The sequence below is a fragment of the Lipotes vexillifer genome, unplaced genomic scaffold (assembly GCF_000442215.2).
Source record: "Lipotes vexillifer unplaced genomic scaffold, Lipotes_vexillifer_v1.1 scaffold1086, whole genome shotgun sequence".
NCBI classification, from domain to species: Eukaryota; Metazoa; Chordata; class Mammalia; order Artiodactyla; family Lipotidae; genus Lipotes; species Lipotes vexillifer.
This window is the reverse complement of record NW_006771242.1, coordinates 1,168,929-1,179,821: the sequence shown is the minus strand read 5'-3', so window position 1 is coordinate 1,179,821 and position 10,893 is coordinate 1,168,929. Positions and strand designations below refer to the sequence as shown.

The 10,893-nt window shown below is 44.0% G+C and overlaps 1 protein-coding gene across 1 annotated transcript in view; it reads left to right on the top strand.

The window, feature by feature from the left end:
- Window positions 1-817: 817 nt before the first annotated feature.
- Window positions 818-10,893, top strand: part of POLA1 (DNA polymerase alpha 1, catalytic subunit) — a 308,279-nt gene continuing 298,203 nt past the window's right edge. The window contains exons 1-4 of the mRNA XM_007446575.1: window positions 818-852; window positions 5,755-5,879; window positions 8,737-8,833; window positions 10,294-10,374. Of these exons, the coding sequence (XP_007446637.1) occupies window positions 828-852; window positions 5,755-5,879; window positions 8,737-8,833; window positions 10,294-10,374 (328 nt within the window). The 5' untranslated portion in view covers window positions 818-827. The remainder of the gene's footprint in view (window positions 853-5,754; window positions 5,880-8,736; window positions 8,834-10,293; window positions 10,375-10,893) is intronic.

The following is a 10,893-nucleotide window of genomic DNA, read 5'->3' as shown; positions in this document are numbered from 1 at the left end:
GAAAAAAAATATATGAGGTGCATACATTGCACGCATTGTACCAAACACAAGAATCTAATGCCCTTTTTACCTTTCATAACATTGACATTTTGCAGGAGTCCAGGCCAGTTGTTTTATAGATTGTTCTACGTTTTGAATACATCTGATTGTTTCTTCATGGTTAGATTCAGGTTAAACATTATTTGCAATAAGACTGTATAGGTGATATTGTTCCTTTTTTCCAAGTGCACCACATCGGGAGGCCCCGTATTGGTGATGGTATTTTTGATCTTTTCGTTAACTTGGTGCATATATTGCAATACCATATATCACACAGTGACTGTATTCGTACTCAGAGAAGCAAATTATCAGGCAAGACTCCGAGTGCGCAGCAGTAGGCAGTCATTTTCCCAGGCTCCCGGGAAACCCATTTAACCACGCCCACCCTACTGCCTCCCGCGCCTCTTTTCTCGGAAAATCAACCCTCAGAACCAGAAAGCTCCTACTCCAAGGGGCCCAAATCTTTTCCCATCAGCATGGGTGCGCCTGCGCAGCGAGTCTCCAGGAGGCTCTTTTCCAGCGCCCGACCGCTTTCTTTTTCTGCTCTCCACGGCCTCCCCCGCCGCTCGCTCTTTTCCCTAAGGGGTCATCACCAGGCGCCAAACGCGCGCCCGCGGGAAGGCCGGGGGCGGGGCGGGGCGCTGCGCGGCGCGGCGCGGCACGTCAGTGGCCTTCCGGACGGAAGTCGGCAGCCTCCGGAGCTGCTGATTGGCTTTCTGGGTGGCGCCTGTGTCGGCCTCCGCGCCAGTTTCGGGCTGGTTGGCGCGGAATCGGAAGACTCCGGGACCATGGCGCCCGTGTACGGCGATGACTGCGAGCTGGGGGCGAGCGGTGAGAGATGACCCCGCGCGCGGGGTCCCCAGTTGGGAGTGCGGAGACTGTGACATGATTGCGGGTGGTGGGGCTCTGTTTTATTTTTTTCTTAGGTAGGCGCACGCCCGGGTTGACCTGCCGGTCTCTTTGGGCGCAGACCTCGGACGTCCAGGACTGGAACCTGTGAGGCTTCGGACAGGTCTTCTTTGCAGGGCTGTTGGGTCCTGGCAAACCCGAGCAACCCCCTGCGGGGCTTTTTGTTTGGGAGGCTGCCTCACCTCTGTCACTGCGGGTCTCCGCACTTGGCTGCCTTTCTTTTTATTTCTTTCGGTGAATCTCATCCCACGAGCTGGGCACACCTTCATGAGACTGGCCCCGGTGGGGCACAGTATTGGCCGAAAGTATTTCATTGCTCCCGCCCCAGGTGTCCGCTTGAGGACTGGGACGGAACGGATGTGCCCCCTTCCCTTGATAGAAACTGCTGGAGAGATTGTTATACGTTGTACCTAAGCAGGAAAGAAAGCTCTAAGTGCTGTCACGTGAAGATACAAACCCGTTTTGTCTTTGTAGGTAATAGGTTTCTACTTTAAGCCTTAACAATTTTGTTTCAGATTCTATGGAAAGTTCTTCAGGTGCCGCACAGAAATAGTGCTCACAATCTAGTCATCTCAGGTGAAGCTTCTAAAAAAGAAGTATCAGTTCAGAGCCTTTCGGATGCCTTGTATATTACTCCGTTTTCAGTGGTAATATTCTGTCTCCATAAATAGAATACAAAAATGCAAATGGATTTGTCTGATTTCTGAGTTTTGAGCAGTGTGCAACTAAAGTGTGACTTCACTTCAGTGAACTTCCAACTTAAAATTAGGTGCTTCACTCTCTCAGCTCAAGCATCACATCTCCTGTCACTCAAATACATCACCATTAATGAGAACTTGCTTCCTAATAAGCTTCCTTTGCATTCACCTAGTCGTGAATCACAGATTTCAATTTGTTCTTCTAGTCTTTCGCTTTTTAAGACAATTTGTTTTGGAGAGCCGACTAGCCTGAATTACAAATGAGATGTGGGATATATGTGAACAGTCTTTGCAGCCCTCCATCAGTGATATGTCGCTAAGCCCTCTCTTCACCCTAAAAACTACCTTCTCCGTGAACATCAAGAAATAACTGTTTGGAGGACATCGTGCAATCTTGAGATCCCTCTTAAGTCATGGTGTTGATGAGTGGCTGGGGACTTGTGACTGGAATTTTTCCTTTCCAGCCGACTTGGAAAGATTGTTACCTGAAAGACTGTTGCAGCCTTGTGTGTGTCTGCCTTGGGGGGTGGTGGGGGTACTGCAGATGGTAATTTTGAACCAAATATTTAAACTTTGGTAACTGGATTTTTTTCATGCTTCTTTTTTTTTTTTTTGCTAACTTACCTACTTGAAGCATTGGAGACATATTCCATAAAGGAAAATTTAGGCCTTTTTTCTCAAGTATTAGAAGATGGGGTGGCTGTGAAAAGTTGAAAGGTCTGTAACTAGCTGTTACTGTATATGGAAATGGATAGGGGAGAGTTTAATGATTAGAAAAGCAGGTACAGTGGTTCATTCAGCAAATATTCATTATGTACCTACGAGGTATAGGCATTCTGTCAGGCTCTGGTGTTACAGTGGTAGGTAAGCTGGACATGGTTTTTGTCTTCATGGAGTTGAGATGGTAAACATGTAATTATATGCAGTGCTATATTGGGGCTTCCCTGAGAGAACGGCTTTGCTTTATTTTTGTTTTCTAGAAGCTAGACCATGTTAGTGCTAAGTGTGGCGTGTTGGCATATGTGTGTGTGACTGCCCTGCATCTGTACACACACACACATACACATTAAGTGAGCTCCTGTATTGCTGAGTACAAAGTAAGCCAAGCATCTTCATTTAATCCTTAACAACTTTATGAAGCAGACATGATTATCCCCATTTCACATATGAGGACCCTGAGGCTCTGCATTAGAGTCCTTAGGTGTAGGCTACAGGAACCAACTCTAGTTGATTTAAACCGAAAAGGAATTTATCTGAAGGATATTGTGGTGTTCACAAACTCCGGAGAGCCAGTCGGGGGGCAGTTTAGCTAGGAACAGTGGTTAAAATCATGCCACAAATGGTCTATTGAGGAGGTTGCTGCCAACCATGGCCAAGTACTTGAAATTAGAGCCTTCAAGTACCTTGGGACATTGCTGGCACTGTTGTTCCAGGTACTCAATCCTCCTGTAGCTGTTGCTACTTCTAGAATCTTCCATTCGCCGTCCCCCTTTCCTTGTCACACTAGCTTTTGATTTAAAGTCTGAGCAGATGTTCATAATTGGAGGGCCTATTTTATATGCCCATGCCCTAGCTGCAAAGGCATAAGGGAGGGGGGACTTAACAGATTCTGATGCTGGGCAGCTTAAAAAACAACAAGACATCTGGCCACTGTAGCTCAGAGAGGTTAACTGGTTGTCTCATGTCACCCAGTTGTCTCATGTCACCCAGTAAGTGGCAGAGCCTGGTTGTGCCGCTTCTTCCTAATTTCATCACACTCACTCTATGCTCTCATGTCCAGCTTACCTTCTACATTGATTTCCTCTCGGTTTCTGAATACACCTTGCATTTTTATCCCTTTGTAACTTGGCTCATGCCTTTTCCTTTGCTTGTGCCCCTTGTTACCCTGTACTCTGATAGTGAAATTCTACTCTTTCTGTGTTGGAAACCTCCCCTGTGAAGCCTTCTCTGATTTCCCAGGCAAAATTAGTGGCTCTCTTTTCTACATTTCCTCAATACTGGCTTCCTACCTCTAATATGGCACCATCTTTATATGATGGTGGAAGCCTCAGGTCTTTTTGCTTTCCTTGACTGGGAGCCCCTTGAGGACCGGCAGCTCTGTCCTATTTGTAATTGTACCCCAAACCCTTAGAGTGGCACATCGTTGCCTGTGGAATACGTCTTATTGAAAACCTATGGTCTTTGTCCGGATAATCTGACAAAGGAGTCAAGGGAGTCTTGAAGGGAATACACTGAGGCCACCTTTTCACTCTCAGTGGTCATGTTCCATAATCTCCCAAACCTTTTCGTGTAGGCCTGCTCACGATTTTTTGAAATTATTTGAGTGACACCCAAGATTTTGTGGCTGTCATCATTAAGTACCTGCATTCCTTAATGCTTTTCTGAAAATGGATTTAAAAGTCAAATGTGAAAGTCAAACAATAGGCTGAGATGTTATAGAGAGATTCCATTTCCAGAAAGCTAGAAAAAAAAATCTCTAATTATGCCTCACCTTTAAGATACAGTGTTCAGCAGTTTATTGCCAGCACTTGGTACATGTTCTGTAAATTGCATCTTCTATTTCAAACACTTAGTCAAACAGCTGAATGTTGTTATGAATGTTCCAGGGGGGTTGGAGCTTTTAGGATGGCTGTTATCAATACTTCTCCTTTTCTGTGCTTACTACTTTTTATAAAATAATTAGCACAAATACAATACAGTAGTCAATTTCACAGACATAGGTGGCAGTCGTGCTGAGCCTCAACTCATCGCTGGCAGGAGGCACTGTCTTGCTTGGCTTGGGTATTCATCAGCTGGCATATGAAAGTCTTCATTCTGTGGATGCAAACTTTTCAGTACCTGTGTGAGGTGGTCAGTTTATGATGACCCAAAGTGTGAGTAATTCAAAAGTTGAATGACTGACCACTGAGGCTCTCTGGTACTTCAGTAATTTTCTACAAAACACATTTTAATCTTTGTAATCTTTCACCTCATCCTCTAATGTAACCATCTGCATGAGGCCTGGAAATCAGTGGTGGAATCGAGAATCTCCTCAGAGCCACCTTTGTTAAATTCTCCCAACCCCCAATTTATCCTTCCTTTGGTATTCCAGTCACTTTATCTGTACCTCTGTTAGGGCATGTGTTACTTCTAAAAATTGTTTTAGAGTTAGTTGCTTCTTACAAGCATATCTCGCTTTATTGTGCTTCACAGATACTGCCTTTTTTTTTTTTTTTTTTTTACAAATTTAAGATTGTGGCATCTCTGCATCGGGCAAGTCTGTTGGCGCCATTTTCCCAACAGCCTTTGCTTATTACTTCATGTCCCTGTGTTAACATTATTTTGGTAATTCTCACATTTCAAATTTTTCATTATTATATTTGTTATGGTGATCTGTAATCAGGAATCTTGGATGTTACTACAACTCACCGAAGGCTCAGATGATGGTTAGCGTTTTTACCAATAAAGTATTTTTAAAGATATAATACTTTTGCATACTTAATAGAGTACAGTATAGTGTAAACATAACCCTTATATGCCCTGGGAAACCAAAAAAAAAAACAAAATTCGTGTGACTAGCTTTATTGCGATATTCACTTTATGGGTCTTGGTCTGGAACTGAACCCACAGTATCTCCGAGGTCTGCCAGGTATCTCCCAGGTCAGATTGTAAATTCTGTGAGTCTGGGCCCTGCCTTTCTTATCTTTGTGTCTCTCAGAGCGCCTGGTACTTTGCAAAGAGCAGGTGCTCCTCAAAGCCTTTCAAATGTTGATTAACAGAACACAAAATGAATTGTCCCTTTTATAACCACTTAACGGCCTGCCATTTCCCTGGGAAAGGTTGTGGGTTAACGGCTGATCTCCCTTTAGTGTCTCCAGGGGATATCAGTTGAATTTGGAATTTTTCTCTTTTTGGAGGAAAAAAATAACAGTTGCTTCAGCTGGAAATTTCTGAAGAGCCACAGGAGCTGCAGATTCAGCCCTGAGCTTGTGAATTATTTCCATTATAAAAAGAATCCATTTGTATAACATTAAACTTGTATATTACTATTGGCTAAAAACTTGCTTTGTTTTTGAGGGAAGATGGCTGACAATTTTGTACATCTCATGTAAATTTGGCTTCTTTTCAGCTGTGTCAGATTCAGGGAGTTTTGTAACTTCTCGATCCCGGAGAGAGAAGAAATCAAAGAAAGGGCGACAGGAAGCTCTGGAAAAACTGAGAAGGGCTAAAGCTGGTGAGAAGTATAAATATGAAGTAAGTAACCATTTTTCTGGGCTTTTTCTCCTGTGCTTCATCTAATTCATAGCCTGTAGATAATTTTACGTCACCTTTGTCACTGATTAGAAATATGCATATATTTCAAGCTTCTTATAATAGTAATTTCTTAATATCAAACATATGGGCATGAGGTAGATTTACAGTTTATGGGAGACTACTGAACTCTTAAAGTTCCTATGAGGCACCTTACAGATGCTTTTAAAATTAGTAAGCACACTGCATCTCTGCTAAGTTCCATGGCTTCGTTGAGGGAACTTACAGATGCTTTTACTTTACTCATAAGGTATTGAGCAGTCTAGCCCAGCACTGCTGCTCCTTGGAGAGAATTGTTCTTCGTAATCTCATATGCAAGGGGAGCGCGGTAGGGACTTGGACCTTCCCTCTGCTGTGTCCTGAGTGTAGGATTGAATGTGATGCCCTTTGGGCTCTTTACCCACTGTCGATGCCCTGCAGGTAGAAAAGCAGATTGGTACCGTCTGCACAACGTTGTCTAGCTTCACATTGAGGGCACTCCCTGAGGATCTTAACTGCCTCAGGGCTGGAAAGTGATTAATATGAGAAAATAATAATACCAGCAACAATAATAACAACTAATGCAGTTTTTCAGCTAACACTGTTCTAAGTGCTTTTACAAATATGTTCATTTATTTAATCCTTCCAATATCGTATAAAATTAGATACTGTGATTAGCAGCATTTGGCATGGGAGGTATCTGAGGTCACAGTGGCAGAGCCTTGATTGGAACCCAGGCAGCCTGGCTTCAGAATGTGCCTGTTTAGCCATGGCCTATTCTGTATTGGGCTAGTAAGTAAGTAGAAGAGGATTTTTGTCATTTGGCACCATTCATTCAAGTTAAGGGAGTCAACCAGATCATAAAGGGTTGCTAAAAGGATTACAGTAAAGCAAGAGTAAAGCATTTTTAATGTAGGTACTTCTATAAAGGAGTTCTGTGGGGCATTTCAGACGTTGACACAATGTGACTGATTTCCCATTAATCACTGATGTTAATGGCGTGGCTCTAAGAGTTCAAGCTGAGCAGTAGCAGTGTTTTTAGAGATTGAGTCAAAATGACTTTTTAACTCAAAATGATTTTTTTTTTTTTTTTTTTGCGGCACGCGGGCCTTTCACTGCTGTGGCCTCTCCTGTTGCGGAGCACAGGCTCCGGACGCGCAGGCTCAGCGGCCATGGCTCATGGGCCCAGCCGCTCCACGGCATGTGGGATCCTCCCGGACCAGGGCACGAACCCGTGTCCCCTGCATCGGCAGGCAGACTCTCAACCACTGCGCCGCCAGGGAAGCCCCCAAAATGATTTTTAAAAATAGTTTTCCGATGTCTTTTGATAGTATATAAATGAGTTGCTTAAACGAGAGACACAGTATGCATAATAGACTTAAGCCAACAAAGCTAACCTTGCCAGTTCCCTCTCCCCTCAAAAAGAAAGTTGGTCAGTACAGTCATTTTAATTAGACTAGTTTGTGTTTGGGTTGTCAAAAAACTTAATTTGGTAGGGCAGGTAGTTTCTGTCATCAAATGATCAAAGGCCAGATCAGTGTTTGCCGGTGATCCCTGTTGAGTAGATTAAACCGGAGGTAAAAACTGAGCTTAATCCTGTAATTACTATAAGCCCGGTAGGTGTGGCAGAAATCCAGTCAACTCTACCCATCAGGCTCTCAAAGCTCTGTGTCCAGGTGTTTTTTCCTAGAGTCTTAGCTCTTCAGATGGAGTTGGTCGTTTCCTCCAGTCACCACTTGAAAAGGCAGAACTCTCAAGAGAAGGGGGAGTTTTTGTTTTTCTTTTTTTTTTTTGCAGTATGCGGGCCTCTCAGTGTTGTGGCCTCTCCCGTTGCGGAGCACAGGCTCCGGACGCACAGGCTCAGCGGCCATGGCTCACGGGCCCAGCCGCTCCGCGGCATGTGGGATCTTCCCAGACCGGGGCACGAACCCGCATCCCCTGCATCGGCAGGCGGACTCTCAACCACTGCGCCACCAGTGAAGCCCTAAGGGGGAGTTTTTAACGAGGTATCTTTAAGTTCTTGCTAACCAGTCCACCAAATTCTCATCTGGGAGATGGGAGCCCGCCAAATTCTCACTGCAGTGGTGTGCATCTATGCTGTCTGTTGCTTTAACTGTGCTCAGGTGGTCTGCTCTCTTCAGGCCTGTAGTTTGTGGTGTTCTGGCCTTCTGGCGGTCGGGCAGCCCATGTGATTGCAGGCCTTGCCATTCTCTCCGCACTTGCCCTCAGTTTTTAAGACCTGAAAATGGTGGGGAATCAGTGGTAATACAAATAGGGATCACTCAAAACCCATTTCTGGTGTACCCGTAGTGTGTGTTTTGCTGATTTTTGGAGGGGGATGGATGGGGGACATTTTCCTTTTGAATTACATTTGGTTGGTTGAACAGTTATTAAGATTATTTTCTATTTGTGGGGCACCATCAGCTAGTGGAGAGGGAGGTGGCATGTCTTACAGGTTTGCCAAGTACAGGAGAAACCAGTCTCAAAATTACAAGTGACTAATCCCCAAAGCAGCTAATGAAGAATTGGCTATAATTCAGTTTGTTTTTTATGAAGTAGATGAGTAATTGCTGGTGTGACAAGTATATTATGCTAATGGAATCATTTAATATCTTATGTTAACACCCACCTAAAAGGAATACTAAGTTAATTGATGTCTATTTAAGGAAAATCCTGCAGTGGTGTTGAATGTCAGAACTCATGATTTGGTTGCAGCTACTCCTTCAGGCTGCTGTTCCACTTTGAATTTGACAGTTTTTTCATCAGAATTGTTTAACACTTTCACTCCACTTGAAGCTCTCTCAAACTTGTACGATGGCAGGTAGAGGACTTCACAAGTGTTTATGAAGAAGTCGATGAGGAACAGTACTCGAAGCTGGTCCAGGCCCGCCAGGATGACGACTGGATCGTGGATGATGGTATGTGGGAAGAAACTGCCTGCCAGGCACTGTATCATTTGCTTTTCGTAGCTTCTCACTCGGTGGAGTTGCTGCTTTGCTTGGGCAGATGTAAGGCGCTAACTTAAGGTCATACTTTTGGTTTGGGTTTTCCTCAAATGCATGATTTGAGGGTGTGGAATCAGAAAAATAGGAAGTTTATTGAGGGACATTTTGGAGAAGCCAGGCACATACCTCAGGCTATAGTATAAATCCTCCAGGAAATGACTGTAGCAATTGGACGGAACCTGTGGGCCATCCCCATGTGATGGGGCGTAGGAAAACTCTATCTCACAGAATGGCTGTGAGGATTATAGGAGACTGTACTCGTGAAGAGTAACTTCGGCAGGGGCCCCGGGCAGAGGCTGGTCCCCATGTTCTTACAGCCCTTGTGGAAAGCTCGATGGTTCCTGTTTGTGGGACTTGACTTCTTGGGCATGTGAGTGCTGACTGCGGAGCAGAGGGAGGGGGGTGTAGACTGTGCCTGCCACTATATTTTTGTTCCTACTTCTGTAATTGAACTCAGCTATATTGCCGGCTTTCCAGGCTCAGTAGTTGTAGCGCAAGGGCTTAGTTGCTCTGTGGCATGTGGGATCTTCCCAGACCAGGGATCGAACTCGTGTCTCCTGCATCAGCAGGCGGATTCTTAACCACTGCACCACCAGGGAAGCCCGACTTCTGGTGATCTTGATTCTTTTACCTTTTTTTTTTTTTTTTTTTTTTGCGGTACGTGGGCCTCTCACTGTTGTGGCCCCTCCCGTTGCGGAGCACAGGCTCCGGACGCGCAGGCTCAGCGGCCATGGCTCACGGGCCCAGCTGCTCCGCGGCATGTGGGATCTTCCCGGACCGGGGCACGAGCCCGCGTCCCCTGCATCGGCAGGTGGACTCTCAACCACTGCGCCACCAGGGAAGCCCGATTCTTTTACTTTTTATTCTTCTGGTAGAGTAGAAGTACTGTAAAGCGTCCTATTGTGGCAAACTTTGATCCTATGGGCCAAATGATTACCTTAGTTCACCTAAATAGGCATAGTATACAGTTGATCCTTGAACAATATGGGTTTGAACTGCTTGGGTCCACTTGTATATGGATATTTTTCAATATTAAATACTACAGTACTACATGGTCCGTGGTTGGTTGAATTCACCGCAGATTTGGAAGAACTGTGGATACTGATGGCTGACTGTAAGTTATGTGTGGATTAACCCCCAGGTTGTTCAAGGGTCAACTGTATATCCTTTTGTTTTGACTCAGAAAACCTGTGTGGGTGCTGTGTTTCATCTGACTTCTGGTTGAACAGGATTCTGCTGCACTTAAAAATGGCCTGGGCCAGGAGAACCTCTGAGTGGGTATAAAAGGGTTTTTTTAAATCTTTTTGTCATGGCTAAAATATTATTGGCCAATTTTAGAAATTTGATCCCGATATTAAATTTTGTTCCTGCAGATGGTATTGGCTATGTGGAGGATGGCCGAGAGATTTTTGATGATGACCTTGAAGATCATGCCCTTGATTCCCATGAGAAAGGTATCTGCATTTTGAGATATACAGAATTGTCTAAAATTTCAGATGACTTGGTACTTTGACACAGTTTCTTTAAGGAAAAAGGACCTACCACAATTGTTTTTCAGTATAAAAAATGTTCTAATGTTGAAAGAAGTGTAGTTATGTATAAAATTAAATGCAAAAAGCGTAAACAACCAGGAAATGAAGTATCATGTCTCTGTTTTCCAAAGAGTTTAGTCTTACTTATTTTGGAACTTTTAGTCCTGTGGTCATTTTAGACTTGCTAATTTTGGGGGCTGCAAGAATTGATATCTTTTTATTCCTACTGAAGTGACATACTTAGAATTTTAGCTCTTTGATAGAAGTACAGTACAATAACAAGGTTTAGAACTTCTGTCGACTTGCTTTGTTTAATTGAAATTTAAAATGATATGAATGTATGTGTCATAGTTTCTTAGCTACACAATCATTGGCAAAAAAATTTTTTTGAGTAAACAAGCCTGATTTAGTTCCTGTAAAATGAGAGGGGAAAATTCCCTT